General features: G+C 42.0%; 1 protein-coding gene across 2 annotated transcripts in view; it reads left to right on the top strand.

Moving 5' to 3' along the window:
- The window catches only part of IPPK (inositol-pentakisphosphate 2-kinase), a 51,340-nt gene that overhangs the window by 19,155 nt on the left and 16,569 nt on the right, over nucleotides 1-15,616 (top strand). For both annotated transcript variants that reach the window (XM_074362991.1, XM_074362992.1), the window contains exons 7-9: nucleotides 11,163-11,221; nucleotides 11,609-11,681; nucleotides 15,000-15,279. In XM_074362991.1, the coding sequence (XP_074219092.1) occupies nucleotides 11,163-11,221; nucleotides 11,609-11,681; nucleotides 15,000-15,279 (412 nt within the window). The remainder of the gene's footprint in view (nucleotides 1-11,162; nucleotides 11,222-11,608; nucleotides 11,682-14,999; nucleotides 15,280-15,616) is intronic.

Raw genomic sequence — 15,616 nt, 5'->3', positions numbered from 1 at the left:
TTTCCCAGCACCATTTGTTGAAAAGACTGTCATTTCTCCATTGAATGCTCTTGGCGCCCTTATCGAAGATCTGTTGGCCATATATATATGAGGGCTTATTTCTGGCCCTCTGTTGCATTCTATTGGTCTATATGTCTGTCCTCGTGCCAGTATCACATTCTTTTGATAGTTCTATCTTTGTAAGAAGTTTTGAAATCAGGAGTGATAGTCTTCTAGCTTTATTCTTCTTTTTCAAGATTGTTTTGGCAATATGAGGCCCCTTACAATTACATATGAATTTGAGAATTGGATTTTTCATATCTGCAAAAAAATAGACTATTGGAATTTGGACTGAAGTTGGAACAATCTGTAGATCACCTTGGTAGTATTACCATTTTAACAATATTAAGTCTTATAATCCATGAACACAGGCTATCTGTCCATTTATTTAGGCTTTCTTTAATTACTTTCAGCAACGTTTTATAGTTTTCAGTGTACAAGTCTTTCACCACTTTGGTTAAATTTATTTCTTGATATTTTATTCTTTTGGAATATTGTAAATGTGGTTTTAAATGAAATTGCTTCCTCAATTCCCTTTTTGGTTTGTTAATTGCTGGTATATAGAAACACAACTAATTTTTATGTGTTGATCTTGTACCCTACAACTTTGCTGAATTTATTTATTAGCTTTAGTAGCTTTCTTATGGATTCTTTAGAATTTTCTATGTATAAGATCATGTTACCTGTGAACAGAGTTTTACTGCTTCCTTTCCAATTTAGATGCCTTTAGCTTCACAATTTCCAAGAAACCAGCTGGTATTTTTGATAGGGATTCCATTGTGCTGCAGATTAATATGGGGAAGTATTGCCACCTAGCAGTTAATACTATGTGAACACAGGATGTTTTTCCATTTATCTTTAATTTCTTTCAATGATGTTACATAGTTTTCAGTGTATAAGTCTTATACTTGTTTTGTTACTTATTCCTAAGTATTTTATTTTGGGGGATGCTGTTGTAAGTGGAATTTTTTAAAATTTCACTTTCAGGCTGTTCATTGCAGAAATACAATTTTTTAAATATGTATATTTAATTGTGATGAAATACACTTAACATAAAGTTTACCCTTTTAACCATTAAGGGTACAGTTTAGTGGCATGAAGTACATTTACATGTTGTGCAATTGTCACCACTATCCATCTCGAGACATTTTTTCATCTTATAAAACTGAAACTCTACACCTATTAACTCCACATTTCTTCCTTTCTTAAGCCCCTGGCAACCACCATTGTGTTTCTGTCTCTATGAATTTGACTACTTTGGTTACTTCATATATATGGAATCATAGTCTTTTTGTGATTGGCTTATTTCACTTAACGTAATGTTCTCAAGTCTCATCCCAGCTATAGCTTATGTCAGAATTTCTTTCTTATTTAAGGCTGAATAATAGTCCATTGAATATATATACTGTATTTTGTTTATCCGTTCATACATTGGTGCATACCTGGGTTGCTCCCATTTCTTGGCTGTTGTGATAATGCTTCTATGAGCATGAGTCGTACACATATTTCTTTGAGACTCTGCATTCGATTCTCTTGAGTATGTATCCAGAAGTAGAACTGCTGGGTCATATGGTAATTCTTTTTTAAATTATGAGTACAGCATTAAATAGAGGTAGTAAGAGTAGACATCCTTATGTTGTTTCTGATCTTAGAGGTAATGCTTTCAGTTTTTCAATATGGAGGGTAATGTTCTCACTGTGAGTCTATCAAAGATATTCTTTTAGGGTGTTTTTCTTTGTTTTTTGTGTTTTTAATCATGGAAAGAGTTGGATTTTGTTAAATGCTTATCCTGCATCTATTGAGATGCTCACGAGGTGTTTTCCTCTTTCTGTTCATATGCTGTATTATATTCATTGATTTTCATACATTGAACCACCCTTGTATTTGATTGATAAGTCCCACTTGGTGATAGGTGTATAATTCCTTTAATATGCTGCTGAATTTCTTTGTTAGTTTTTGTTGAGGATTTTTCTTGAGGGATATTTGTCTGTAGTTTTCTTTTCTAGTGATGTTTTTGTTTGGTTTTGGTACCAGGGTAGTAACTGGCTTCCCAGAATGAGTTAAGAAGTATTTTCCTTCTTTTATTCTTTAATTTTTCAGAAGAGTTTGAGTATTGGTGTTGATTCTTTAAGCATTTGGTGGAATTCAGTAGCAAAGCCGTCCTGGGATCTTCTTTGTTGAAAGCTTTTTGATTTCTGATTCAGTGTTTCGTTACCAGTTGGTTTAGATTCTCTGTTTCTTCTTGAGTCCGTTTTGGTAGCTGTATGTTTCTAAAAATTTGTTCATTTCATTTAACTTGTTGGCATATAATTGTTCACAGCATTCCTCTAAAATTCTTTTTATTTCTGCAAGGTTGGTAGTCATGTTCTTTCTTTCATTCCTGATTTTAGTCATTTGAGTCCTGTTTCTTTTTTCTTGATCTAGCCACAAGATTGTCATAATTGATCTTTTCAAAGAAAGAACTTTTGGTTTTGTTTCTTTTCCCAGTTTTTCCCGCTCTGTTCTCTGTTTCATCTGTCTCTGCTCTATCTGTTATTTCTGTCCCTGTGTTTGCATTTAGTTTGGTCTTACTTTCCTAGTTTTTTAGGGTAGAAAATTAGATTATTGATTTGAGATCTTTCTTCTTTTTAATATAGTTGTCTACAAGTATAAATTTCCCTCTGAGCACTGCTTTCTCTGCCTCTCATTAATTTTGGTATATTGTATTTTCATTTTCATTTATTTCAATTTATTTTCTGATTGCCCTTTTGATGTCTTATTTGACTCACTGATGATTAGGAATGTGTTTAGTTTTCACATATTTGAGAGTTTCTCAAATTTCCTTTTGTTACTGATTTCTAATTTCATTCCACAGAGTTTGGAGAACATTTACATAATTTCATGTGTTTTTAAATTTATTGAGACTTGTTTTGTGGTTTAATATACAGTTTCTCCTGAAGAATGTTTCATGTTTACTTGATTAGAATATATTCTGCTGTTGTTGGCTGGCTTGCTCTATAGATAATTGTTTAGTCTAGTTGGTTTTGTAATGTGGGTCAAGTCTTATATCTCCTGGTTGATTTTGTGTCTTGTTGTTCTGCCTATTAATTTAACTTCTTAACCTAAACAATCTAGCTCAATTAGTAACAATTTAATTTCCATGATATACACAAACTCTGCTCCTGTAAAGCTTTGTTGCCTTCCCCCTCTGTTGTACTGTTACTGTCATGTAAATTACATCCTGTATGCTTGTCAATACAGATTTGTAATAATTGCCTTATGCCATTCAGGGGACATTCTATGGTTTAAATCAGGGAGGAGGAAAAAAGATACAAACAAAATCTATTATCCTTTATGTTTACCTATGTAGTTCCTTTACCAGTGCTCTTTAGTTCTTCACGTGGATTTGAGTTACTGTTTCGTGCTCTTTCATTTCAGCCCAAAGGATTCCCCGTAGTATTTCTTGTAGGGCAGGTTTTGCAGCAACACATTTCTTTAGTTACTGTTTATCTGGCAATGTCTTAATTACCCTTCCATTTGAAAAGATAATTTTATAGATAAGACTTCTTGGTTGATGATCTTTTTCTCCCAGCACTGTGGGTGGGCTATCCCAGTACCTTCTGGCTTCCATGGTTTCCAATGAAAAATCGGCTGTTGATCTTATGAAGGCTTCTTTGTACATCAGGAGTCACTTCTCTCTTGCTTCTTTCAAGATTCTCTGCCTCTCTCTTTGGACAGTTTTGTTATGATGTCGATCTCCTGGACTTTATCCTAAAATGCACTGATTGTGTCTTCTGCCTACTCAGACCTGTTGTTGAGCCCTTCTAGTGACTTTTTTATTTTAGTTATTTTATTTCTCAATGACAGAATTCCTACTTGGTTTCCTTTTCTAATTTCTATCCTTATTGATATTCTCTGTTTGTGAAGACATTGTTCTCCTTGTTTCCTTCAGTCGTTTGTCCTTAGTTTCCTTTAGCTTTAAGCATATTTAAAGTAATTGAGTTAAAGTCTTTGTCTAGTAGCTCCAGTGTCTAAAGTGCCTCAGGGCCAGCCTGTTGATTGCCTCTTTCCTGTGTATGGACCATACTTTTTCGTTTCTTTGCATTTCTTGTAATGATTTGTCAAAAATGGGCATTTTAAGTAATACAGTGTGCCACTCTGGAAATCAGGTTCTACAACCTCTCTAGTATTTGTTATTGCTGCTTGTTGTAATTGTTATTTTTTTTGTGACTCTTCTTTGCTAATTTTGAGAAGTTTATTCTTTGTTGTGTGTAGCCTCTAAAGTGTCTGCTCCATTAGCTTAAGTGAGCAGCTAATGGTTTGGCAGAGGTTCCTTAAGTGCACGGAACCAGTTAGTTTCCCAGCCTTTGCTGAGGGGCTCTGTGTGTGTGCTGAGGCCTGCCGTCAGCACTTGACCTTCACCTCTGCAGACCCTCAGATCACCAGGAGGGGGTAGCCTTTTTGGGTCTTTCCAGAGCTTGAGTGTGGCCTTCTAGATGCCCACGGTGTGCTGGAGCTTTTCAGAGCCCTGTGTACATACTGTTCTTGCTTTTTCTCTTTAGCTTTAGGTTAGCCTATTGTTTGCCACAACTATTATCCAGTATCTCAGGCAGCCATGAAGTTAAACAATCACCTCTGAATATTTTCACAAATGTCCCTGGGGAGAAATGCGCCTTTTCAGCCAGGTAGCTCTGAGTCAAGTCAATGAAGACAGAAAACCAAGAGACAGGTCAAGTAATGAGCACTCTCTGGGAGTGAGGTTTTGGAGAAGATCCTGCCCCATTTAGCTTTCTCCTGGGGCTACTGGGGTTCTGTTTTCCCTGTGATTGGGCTGTTGGTTTTTAGGATTCCCTCGGTGCTGGAGAGAAGGGGTAGGACCGGGGGATTAAAAGTGCCACATAGCTCACCATTTTTGTTTAGATATGGGTGTTTTTCTTGTATGATTCTCCCCAGATTGGTACATGCCTTTGGTTAATTTTCTGAGTTCTGAAAATTTTGATTCTGGCAGCTTTTGCCAGGTTTCTCCTTGCCCTAATGGAAGAGAGAATTTTCAGAAGACCATGGTCTCTTTTTGCTGACTCATCCCATTTTTCCTTTGTGGTATTATAACTTTCTAGGCTCTTAGGGGAGAGGAGGGATACGAGCCATTCCCTAGGAGATGGTTTTCATTGTCACCATTCATTTTCAACATATGTGAATGGATTTTTAAGGCCTTTTTTGGGCAGGGGGGAGATGTGTTTATTTTGTTTTATATATACATATATATATATATATATTTTTTTTTTTTTTTAACAAATTATACTCTGCATAAAGTGACTTGGGTCCAGGTACAGTTTATTAAAACTTTCTTTTTTTTCTTTTTTCAGCATCCTCTCCAGAAAGTTTTTTTCCCATTTTTTAAACTGAAGTATAGTTGATCTACAGTGTTTCAGGTGTACAGCAAAGATTCGATTGAACACACACACACATATATATGTATCTATCTATCTATCTATCTATTCTTTATCAGATTTTTTCCATTATAGGTTATTATGAGATACTGAATATAATTACTTATGCCATACAGTAGGCCCCTGTTGGTTATCTATTTTATATATGTTAATCCCAAATTCCTAATTTATCCCTCCCCAGCTTTCTGCTTTGGTAATCATAAGTTTGTTTTCTACATCTGTGAGACTATTTCTGTATTATAAGTAAGTTCATTTGTATCTTTTTTTTTTTTAGATTCCATATATAAGTGATATGATATTTGTCTTCCCTTGTCTGACTGACTTCACTTAGTATGATCATCTCTAGGTCCGTCTATGTTGCTGCAAATGGCATTATTTCATTCCTTTTTATGGCTGAATAATATTTCATTGTGTGTATATATAATGAATATACCACATCTTCTTTATCCATTCATCTGTTGATGGACATTTAGGTTGTTTCATATCTTGGCTGTTGTAAATAGTGCTGCTATGAACATTGGGGTGCATGTATCTTTTCAAATTAGAGTTTTCTCTGGGTATATGTCCAGGAGTGGAATTGCTGGATCATATGGTAACTTCATTTTTAGTTTAGGTTTTTTTTTTTTTTTCATTTTTGGTTTTTTAAGGACCCTCCATACTGTTCTCCATAGTGGCTGCACCAATTTACATTCCCACCAACAGTGTAGGAGGGTTTCCTTTTCTCCACACCCTTTCCAACACTTATTATTTGTAGACTTTTTGATGATGGCCATTCTGACTGGTGTGAGGTGATACCTCATTGTAGTTTTGATTTGTGTTTCTTAAATGATTAGTGATGTTGAGCATCTGTGCCTGTTGGCCTGGCCATTCGTATGTCTTTGAAGAATTGTCTAGTTAATTCTTCTGCCCATTTTTTGGCTGTGTTTTTGTGTTTGCTTTTTTGATATTGAGCTGTATGAGCTGTTCGTATATTTTGGAAATTAACCTCTTGTTGCTCTGATCATTTGCACATATTTTCTCCTATTCTGTAGGTTGTCTTTTTGTTTTGTTTATGGTTTCCTTTGCTGTGCAAAAGTGTTTAAGTTTAATTAGATCTTACTTGTTTATTTTTGGTTTTATTTCTGTTATTCTGGGAGATAGATCCAAAAAAATATTGCCACAGTTTATGTCAGAGTATGTTCTGCCTATGTTTTCCTCTAGGAGTTTTAGAGGATCTGGTCTTACATTTATGTCTTTAATCCATTTTGAGTTTGTTTTTGTATATGGTGTTAGAGAATGTTTTGTTTTCATTCTTTTCCAGATAGCTGTCCAGTTTTCCCAGCACCACTTACTGAAGAGACTGTCTTTCCTCCGTTGTATATTCTTTCCTCCTTTGTCATAGATTAATTGACCATAAGTGCATGGGTTTATTTCTGGACTTTCTGTCCTGTTCCATTGATCTATATGTCTGTTTTTGTGCCAGCACCGTACTGTTTTGATGACTGTAGCTTTGTAGTATAGTCTGAAGCTGGGGAGCATGATTCCTCCACCTCCATTTTTCTTTCTCAAGATTGTTTTGGCTATTCAGGGTCTTTTGTGTTTCCATACAAATTAAAAAATTTTTTGTTCTAGTTCTGTGGAAAATGCCATTGGTATTTTGATAGGGATTGCATTGAATCTGTGGATTGCCTTGGGTAGTATGGCCATTTTAATGATACTGGTTCTTTCAATCCAAGAACACAGTATATATCTTTCCATCTGTTTGTGTCATCTTCATTTTCTTTCATCAGTGTCTTAAAGTTTTTGGTCTTATAGTTGCAGGTCTTTTGCCTCCTTAGGTAGGTCTATTCCTAAGTATTTTATTCTTTTTGATACAATGGTAAATGGGGTTGTTTCCTTGATTTTTTCCCCTGATATTTCATTGCTAATGTATAGAAATGCAACAGATTTCGGTATATTAACTTTGTATCCTGCAACTTTGCCAAATTCATTGATGAGTTCTAGTACTTTTCTGGTAGCATTTTTAGGATTTTCTATGTCATCTGCAAACAGTGACAGCATTACTTCTTCTTTTCCAGTTTGGAATCCTTTTACTTCTTTTTTGTTTCTTCTCTGAATTGCTGTGGCTAGGACTTCTAAAACTGTTGAATAAAAGTGGTGAGCGTGGGTATCCTTGTCTTGTTCCTGATTTTAGAGGAAATGCTTTCAGCTTTTCACCATTGGGTGTGAAGTTAGCTGTGGGTTGTCATATATGGCCTTTATTATGTTGAGCTATATTACCCCTATGCCCACTTTCTGGACAGGTTTTATGATAAATAGATGGTGAGTTTTATCAAAAGCTTTTTCTGCATCTATTGTGATGACTGTATGATTTTTATTCTTCAGTTTGTTAATGTGGAGTATCACATTGATTGATTTGCAGATATTGAAAAATCCTTGTATCCCTGGAATAAATCTCACTTAACTGTGGTGTGTATGATTCTTTTTTTGTATTTTTGGAATCAGTTTGCTAGTATTTTGTTGAGGAGTTTTGCATCTGTGTTCATCAGTGATAACGGTCTGTCATTTTCTTTTTCTTTTTTTTTTTTTTGTGTCTTTGGTTTTGGTATCAGGGTGATGCTGGCCTCATAGAATGAGTTTGGAATTGTTCCTTCCTTTGCAGTTTTTTAGGATAGTTTCAGAAGCAGGCATTAACTCTTCTCTAAATGCTTGGTAGAATTCATTTGTGAAGCCATCTAGTCTTGTACTTTTGTTTGTTGGGAGTTTTTAAATTACTGATTCTATTTCACTGCTGGTAATAGGTTTGTTCATATTTTCTATTTCTTCCTGGTTTAGTCTTGGGAGATTGTACCTTTCCACAAATTTGTCCATGTCTTCTAGGTTGTCCATTTTATTGGCGTATAGTTGCTTGTAGTAGTCTCTTATGATCCTTTGTGTTTCTGTGGTGTCAGTTGTAACTTCTCCTTTTTCATTTCTGGTTTTATTGATTTAGGGGCCTCTCCTTTATTTTCTTGATGAGTCTGGCTAAAGGTGTATCAATTCTGTCTTTTTGAAGAACCAGCTTTTAGTTTTACTGATTTTTTCTATTGTTTTTTAGTCTCTATTTCATTTATTTCTGCTCTGATCTTTATGATTTGTTTCCTTCTACTAACTTTGGGTTTTGTTTGTTCTTCTTTCTCTAGATGCTTTAGGTGGAAGGTTAGGTTATTTATTTGTAATTTTTTCTTGTTTCCTGAGGTAAGCATGTATTACTGTAAACCTCATTCTTAAAATTGCCTTTGCTCTGTCCCCTAGATTTGGGATCCTTGTGTTTTCATTTTGATTTTTCTCTAGGTATTTTTTTGATTTCTTTGATTTCTTCAGTGATCCATTGGTTTTTTAGTTGTACGTTTAGTAGCATATTGTTAGCCTACATGTGTTTGTGTTTTTTGCAGTTTTTTTCTTGTGGTTGATATAATCCCATAGTGTGGTTGGAAAGATGCTTGATATGATTTCAGTTTCCTTAAATTTAGTGATACTTTCTTTGTGGCCCAGCATGTGATCTATCCTGGAGAATGTTCCATGTGCACTTGAAAAGAATGTGTATTCTGGTGCTTTCAGGTGGAATGCTCTATAAATATTAATCAAGTCCATCTGGTCTATTATGTTGTGTAAGATGTTTCCTTATTGATTTTCTGTCTGTGTGATATGTCCATTGATGTAAGTGGGCTGTTATTGTCCCCTACTATTATTGTGTTACTGTCCATTTCTTTCTTTATTTCTGTTAACATTTGCCTTATATATATTGAGGTGCATTTGTACTCTCCTCCCCTCCTGATTACTGTTTTTGATAATATATTTTACATTTAATTGTTTTGTATCCCTTAACTAATTATTATGGATACAGGTGATTTTACTACTTTTGTCTTTTCGCCTTCCTCCTAGTCTGTGTGTGGATGATTTCCTACCTTGACCGTATGTTTGCCTTTAGCACTGAGCTTTTTCCATTATGTAGTTTTGTTTCTAGTTGTGGCCTTTTCTTTTCCCTCTAGGGAAGGTCCTTTAGCATTTGCTGTAAAGCTGGTTTGGTGGTGCTGGATTCTTTTAGCTTTTGCTTGTCTGTAATGCTTTTGATTTCTCCATCAAATCTGAGTGAGAGTCTTGCTGGGTAGAGTATTCTTGGTTGTAAGTTTTTCCCTCTCATCACTTTAAATATATCCTGACATTTCCTTCTGGTCTGCAGAGTTTCTGCTGAAAAATAAGCTGGTAGCCTTGTAGGAGTTCCCTTGTATGTTATTTGTTGCTTTTCCCTTGTTGCTTTTAATAGTCTTTCTTTATCTTTAATTTTTGTCATTTAAATTATATGTCTAGGTGTGTTCCTCTTTGGGTTAGTCCTATATGAGACTCTCCGTGCTTCCTGGACTTGGGTGACTGTTTGCTTTCCCAAGTTAGGGAAGTTTTCAGCTATTATCTTTTCAGTTATTTTCTCAGGCCCTTTTCCTCTTTCCTCTCCTAAGAACTATCTTTACTAGGAAACAGTACTTGCTCATTTAACTGACAGAATATGGAATTTTATGAATTAGGTCTCTTGCATTCCCAGAGGTAACTCATGTCAGTTTGTACATCCTTCCAAACTTCTTCCTGTGCCAACAAACATACACATTATTGAACTGGAAATGAGGTGATGCCTTTTCCATACACATGATCTACCGTGTGCTCACATGTGTATGTATGCACACATACACTTTTATAAAGCAAATAGGGGTTTTGCCATAAGTAATTGTTCTGCTAATTGCTTTTTTAACCTAAATAATCCTTGGAGATTGTTTGTTATGAATCCTTCAAGACTTTTTCAGTGCATATCGATATATGCATGTATAGATGCATATATCCTTTTTTTTTTTTTTAAGTGACATCATATGCATTGTTCTGCCAGTTACTTCTCCTTAAGTAAGTGTTGATGAGTTTTAGTTCTGCCTCTTTCAGTTAGTAGCTGCATATTACTCGTTCATTCCTTCATTCAGTGTGTGGCCTGCTGTGTTCTGGCCCGTAGAGCGGAAATGTGTTTTGATTTATTTAGCTGTTTCTAGGTCTTCCTATTATAGTTACGGTGTGGTGAGCGTCTTTGACCCAGTGATGCCTCATAGGTTTGTTAAGTCACGGGGTACCCACGTTTAAAATTTTGATGGAAACCAGCAAGTTGCCTTTCTTTTTTTTTTTTCTTTTTTTTTTTATGTTCCAAAAATGTTTTATTTATCAAAATTTTAATTTCATATAATTTTCACGTCATGAAATATTACTGTTCTTTCTTCCCCAACCATTTAAAAATGTAACAAGTTGCCTTTCAAAAGGTTATGCCAATTTATCTTTTCACTGGTAACATGAAATTTCTTGGTAGATATACCCTCCCCTTCCTGGATATTATAAATTTAAAGATTTGTTCATCGTATTATCAAAATTTAGCCTTGTCATCTTATAAAGGTGCTTGTTTCCACTTCTCTGCTCACATGGAGGGGCTGGCAGCCACGTGAGCCTCTCAGAGCAGGGCGGAGGTTTCCTGGGGTCACAGTCAAGCTTGCTGCCCCTGCTAGTGATGTGCACCTGGAGGTGATGTCAGCCGCTGGGCCCTTCACCCGCCTTGGTCATGTCACTGTCACTTGGGCTGACCTGTGTCTTAGAGCTAGTCCAGTGCTGCCCCAAGCCAGTCACTGACACCATGTGGTGGTTTCTCAACAGGTGGCAACTGGGAAGTGGAAGCAGATAAGTAAATACTGTCCCCTCGATCTCTACTCAGGGTAAGAGAACACTTCTCCTTTGTCCCTAGTCCTGCCTTTCTTGGAGGCCGGGGTGGGAGGGTGGCATTCTGTGCAGTGTAGAGGGGGACGATGGTTCTGTGAGGTGGGGGCTGCTCACCTGCAGATAACCAGGGCCCTGGGCCTCCATAGGTTTCTGCAGGTTACCTGCGGGAGACGGCAGCCGGGGAGATTTTGTCAGAGGAAGGGGCAGAGAGCAGGGTGGGCCAGGGATGGGGGTGCCTCTGTGAGGAGGGCTGGGGGCAGTGCAGCTCCTCAGCCCATAAAGCTTGGAGACCTCAACTGGTAGCTGTGGGCATGGCCCCTGAGCCACAGGCAGGTGAATGCCCAGTGCGCTCTAATTCTGTCAATAATATTTTCCCCTTTTAGGAATAAACAGAGAATGTACTTTGCTTTGAAAAGCTTGTTACAGGAGGCACAGAACAACTTAAAGATATTTAAGGTAAGAGTTGCTTCTATTTTAATGCACTTTCTAGGGTGGGGCCGGTGGGTTTCTGAGCTGAGCTGGGTGAACCCATGGCGCTTTGGTCCCTGACAGGGCTCTGTGACCTTGCAGACTAGGACATCTGGGCTGGGGCTGCCTCAGTATGATCCTTTGGGTCCTTTTTCCAAGCCTCATTTTATGGGCATGTCATCCCGTGCTTCCTGGGGTGTGTGACGTTGACCGCTTGACCGCTGGGTAGCCTTGGGCTCCCTTGTCGCACAGACCCTGGCTCTGGTTCTTGGATGAAGGCGGCCCTGGCTGCGTCCCAGGCGTCCTTCTGTGTGGTTGACTTGGGAGCGGGAGCTGGGGCAGGGCAACCTAGAGGGTGGCCACCCCTGTACCGTTCCTCCAGGTTAACTTAGGGAACTTATAATTGGGGGACCTCCTTGTCAATTAATGAGTTCTCAGAGTCCTGCAGCTCTGGTCATTCTGCTTCCTGACTGCGTAGGAGAAGGGATCTGCTTGCTGAATATTTCCCGTCGGGCCCAGACACCTCTGCTTCCTCATTGCCACCTGCTGCTGGCGCCCTGACCGGGCTTGCTGAGGTCCGGTGGTCACCTGGCCTGCTGCTGGCAGGAGTCGGGCATGCGTGGAGGAGAGGCTGGGTGGCAGGGGCATGGGGAGAGAGGCTGCCGGGGCTGGGGAGCAGAGCTGGCCCAGATCTGGAGGAGGGCTTGGTGTGGCCTGTGTTGGAGCTGTGTCTCCTTTTCTGCTCATCACTGACTTTGCCCCCAGCGCTGGTTGCATTCTCATTAAGTGTGACATATGAGTGAGAGCTGATGACAGGGTCCAGGCTCACAGGCGTCGGGTCTGTGTGGAGGAGCAGGGCTGTGGAATCTGGACAGCCCTGTGCCTTCTGCGTCCTGCTCCGTGTGGCTGGTGCTGTGCTGAGCACTGGGTGCCCCTCAGAGGTGGGCTCGGGAGGGGCGGGAGGGAAGCCTCTTTGTGACTTCTTCCCCCGACGTGGCTCAGAACTCTGGTCAGAGTGAATCGGCTCTGCCCTTTCTGCCTGCACCTTGCCAAAGCTAGAAAAAGAAGCCATGTTTTAAAATCAGTTTTTATTCTGAATTCTTTTAAAGACTTGAGGAATTTTATATTTAAATCCTAAAGATAAATTCCCTTTCATCTGGGGATTTATTTGGAGCCTGTAGTGCAGTTTTGTCCCAAGTGGACCCTGTTCTGACTGCCCCCTGGACTGAGCGGTGGATCTTGCTTGGCCCCTGGCCCAACCGCCCTGCCCTGGGACCTGGGACCGGGACCCTGGCTGTCTGCTGCTTCTGTTGAAATCAGCATGGGAAAAAGATACAGGAGTTGAGATCATAGTCTCAGAAGAGACAGATTAGGAGAAGTGACATGGAACGGCTTTTTAAAATAATGCCTGGAGCAACGCAACACATCATTGCATGTGCCATGACCCCTCAGGAGCAGGCGCTCTGGTTCCGAAGCTCACGCCTTCCCTCGCTGCAGGGTTTCAGGTGTGGAAGACAAGTTTCCTGGGTCATGGTTGGTGCCCCTGTCGTGCTGTCTGTTGCTGGGGCCTTCTCCTTGTCTGAGTGTTGTTCACAGACTCCACGGCTGTGGCTCTGTCCACCCCATTGCAGGACACTTGTGAGACGTGGCAGGGTTGTCACCAACCCTGGGACAGTAGCTGTCTGCCACATGTCACATGAGGTCCTTGAGCAACCATATTTGTATATGGAAAATGCCCTGGATTTCTCCCTGGATTCCAGGCCTTAGGGAGGGGCCTGCTACTGTCCAAGGGTCACTCAGCTGCTGCTCACAGGCCTGGAGGAGAGCATCCTGGGCTGCAGGCCAAGTCCTGGCCCCTCTCCTGGCTGCAGCCTGTGTCGGCTGTGTTGGCTGAACACTTCACCTTGGCCTGCGTTCCTCCTGGGAGCTCCTGCTTTTCCCCTTTGCTTGATACACCCTTCTCCCTCTGTAAGGCCCATCTCCAGGGTCAGGGTCTCTGAGCTCTGACAGCGCTGACAGGGACTCCCAGGGGAGGCACCTTGCTGCTGAATCCCAGGACCTTGTTGAGGGAGGAGTGCCCAGTCCACCCTTCTCACTGGATTGAATTGACCCCCCTCTGCCACCTGGGGGCAGAGTAGGGGTCCTCCTCATTTGCATTATCCACTACTGCGTTGCAGCCACATGCCATCTCTGTTTCTGTGGCTGGGAATTAAGGGGCAGTGTAGCAGGTTCTGGCTCGGGGTCCCTCTTGAGGCTGCGCCCCATCTGAAGGCTCTGCTCCCAGGATGGGGCCCCCCACAGCCACTGGCAGGAGGCCTTAGTTCCTGGCCACGTGGGGCTGGCCACGTGGGGCTGCCCATTGTGGCTGCTGTGATCTGAGAAGACAGTCGTCAAGACCGAGCGCACAGCAGCTCTGATGACGTAATCTCACCGGGGGTGTGCTGTTCTGCACATATTCTGGCTGTTGCACAGCCAGACCCTCCCCAGGGTGGAGAGGATGACAGGGTATGAGCATCAAGGGGTGGGGGGGCCCTGGGGACCTTCCTGGAGGCTGCTGATGGCTGTCTCCCAGACGAGGAAACCAGGGACACGGGATTCATCGCTCCCCTGGGATCAGCTGCTGCTCAGGGGTGTGGGGACCAGAGTTCCCTTAGGGGCCTTTCCCCCGACACTGCAGCGCCCCATGAAAGGCACAAGGTTGGACCCACTGAGCACCCCTGTCTGTAGCCCTGGGAATGCTGGTGTCATAAGGAGTCATAAGGATGGCCTCAAAGATGAAGGTTTCTGTACTAGCGATGCTGTTGGCCTCACCCACCCTGGCTGGCTGGAGCCTGGCACCGTCTTTCACAGAGGACAAAAGCCCTCTGGGATGCTGGTGGCCAATGTACCTCCATCCTGGCAGAGAAGTTTGTCTGCTCAAAGGTCAGACTGATGCCATGTGTCCCTCAGTAGCAGTGTCACTTGGGCTCTCGAGTTACGGGCTATTTTGGGAGTCAGGGCTGTGGGCTACGTCGAGGTTGCCAACATGCCACGTGTTCTGCTCTGAGGGTTTGTATCTCAGGCCCAGGGCTCTGGTCTTTGGTTTCTGAGAACTTTTCTTTTTCACTTTCCAGTGGGGTTTGCCTCTTGGTCAATGACATGGTGCTTGAGGGTGGGCTTCCCCGGAGGGCTGCAGTGTGCAAAGACCCCAGATGGTGGCACGTATAAAATGTCAGGTCCCTTTGCCTGTCTAGTCGGTGGGGCCAGAGGCTCTTTCCTCCTAGCCTGGTGGAGTTGACATCTCCCCGTCTCTTTTCCTTCCTGAAGAACGGTGAGCTGATCTACGGCTGTAAAGACGCCCGCAGCCCCGTGGCCGACTGGAGCGAGCTCGCGCGCCACCTGAAGCCATTCTTCTTCCCGTCCAACGGCCTGGCCAGCGGGCCGCACTGCACGAGGGCCGTGATCCGGGAGCTGGTGCGCGTCATCACGCGGGTGCTACTGAGCGGCTCAGACAAGGGCCGGGCGGGCGCCCTCAGGCTGGGGCCTGGGCTGCGGGGCCCCCTCGTCTGCGAAGCCAGCCCCTTCAGCAGGAGCCTGCGCTGCCAAGGTAGGCCTGGTGGGGGCGCTGGGCTCGGGGGAGCAGAACCTGTGGCACAGCCTGCGAGGGTCCTTCCTGGCCTCACGGAGCTTCTGCGAGAGCAGCCTGGGTCCCGTCAGGGCTCCCCAAGGCCCGGCCTCACCGGCCTTCTCAGCCCCCATGGGGTACCACCTTTCTCACCTCTTATCTGGGCTTGTCAGTTGCAGCATAGTTTGGGCTCCAGGGTTTTCCCTAAAATATGGTCCCGCATGTCTGTGCATCCTCTGTGGCGGGCTGTGTGTTTTCTCTATGTTGTCTTGTTCCACCTCGCTGCATCCCCAGGGGTAGGCTTCCCTTGGCCTGTTTC

The sequence above is a fragment of the Camelus bactrianus genome, chromosome 4 (genome assembly GCF_048773025.1).
Source record: "Camelus bactrianus isolate YW-2024 breed Bactrian camel chromosome 4, ASM4877302v1, whole genome shotgun sequence".
NCBI lineage: Eukaryota > Metazoa > Chordata > Mammalia > Artiodactyla > Camelidae > Camelus > Camelus bactrianus.
Note: the sequence above shows the minus strand (reverse complement) of the source record. Positions and strands in the feature narration are given on the sequence as shown.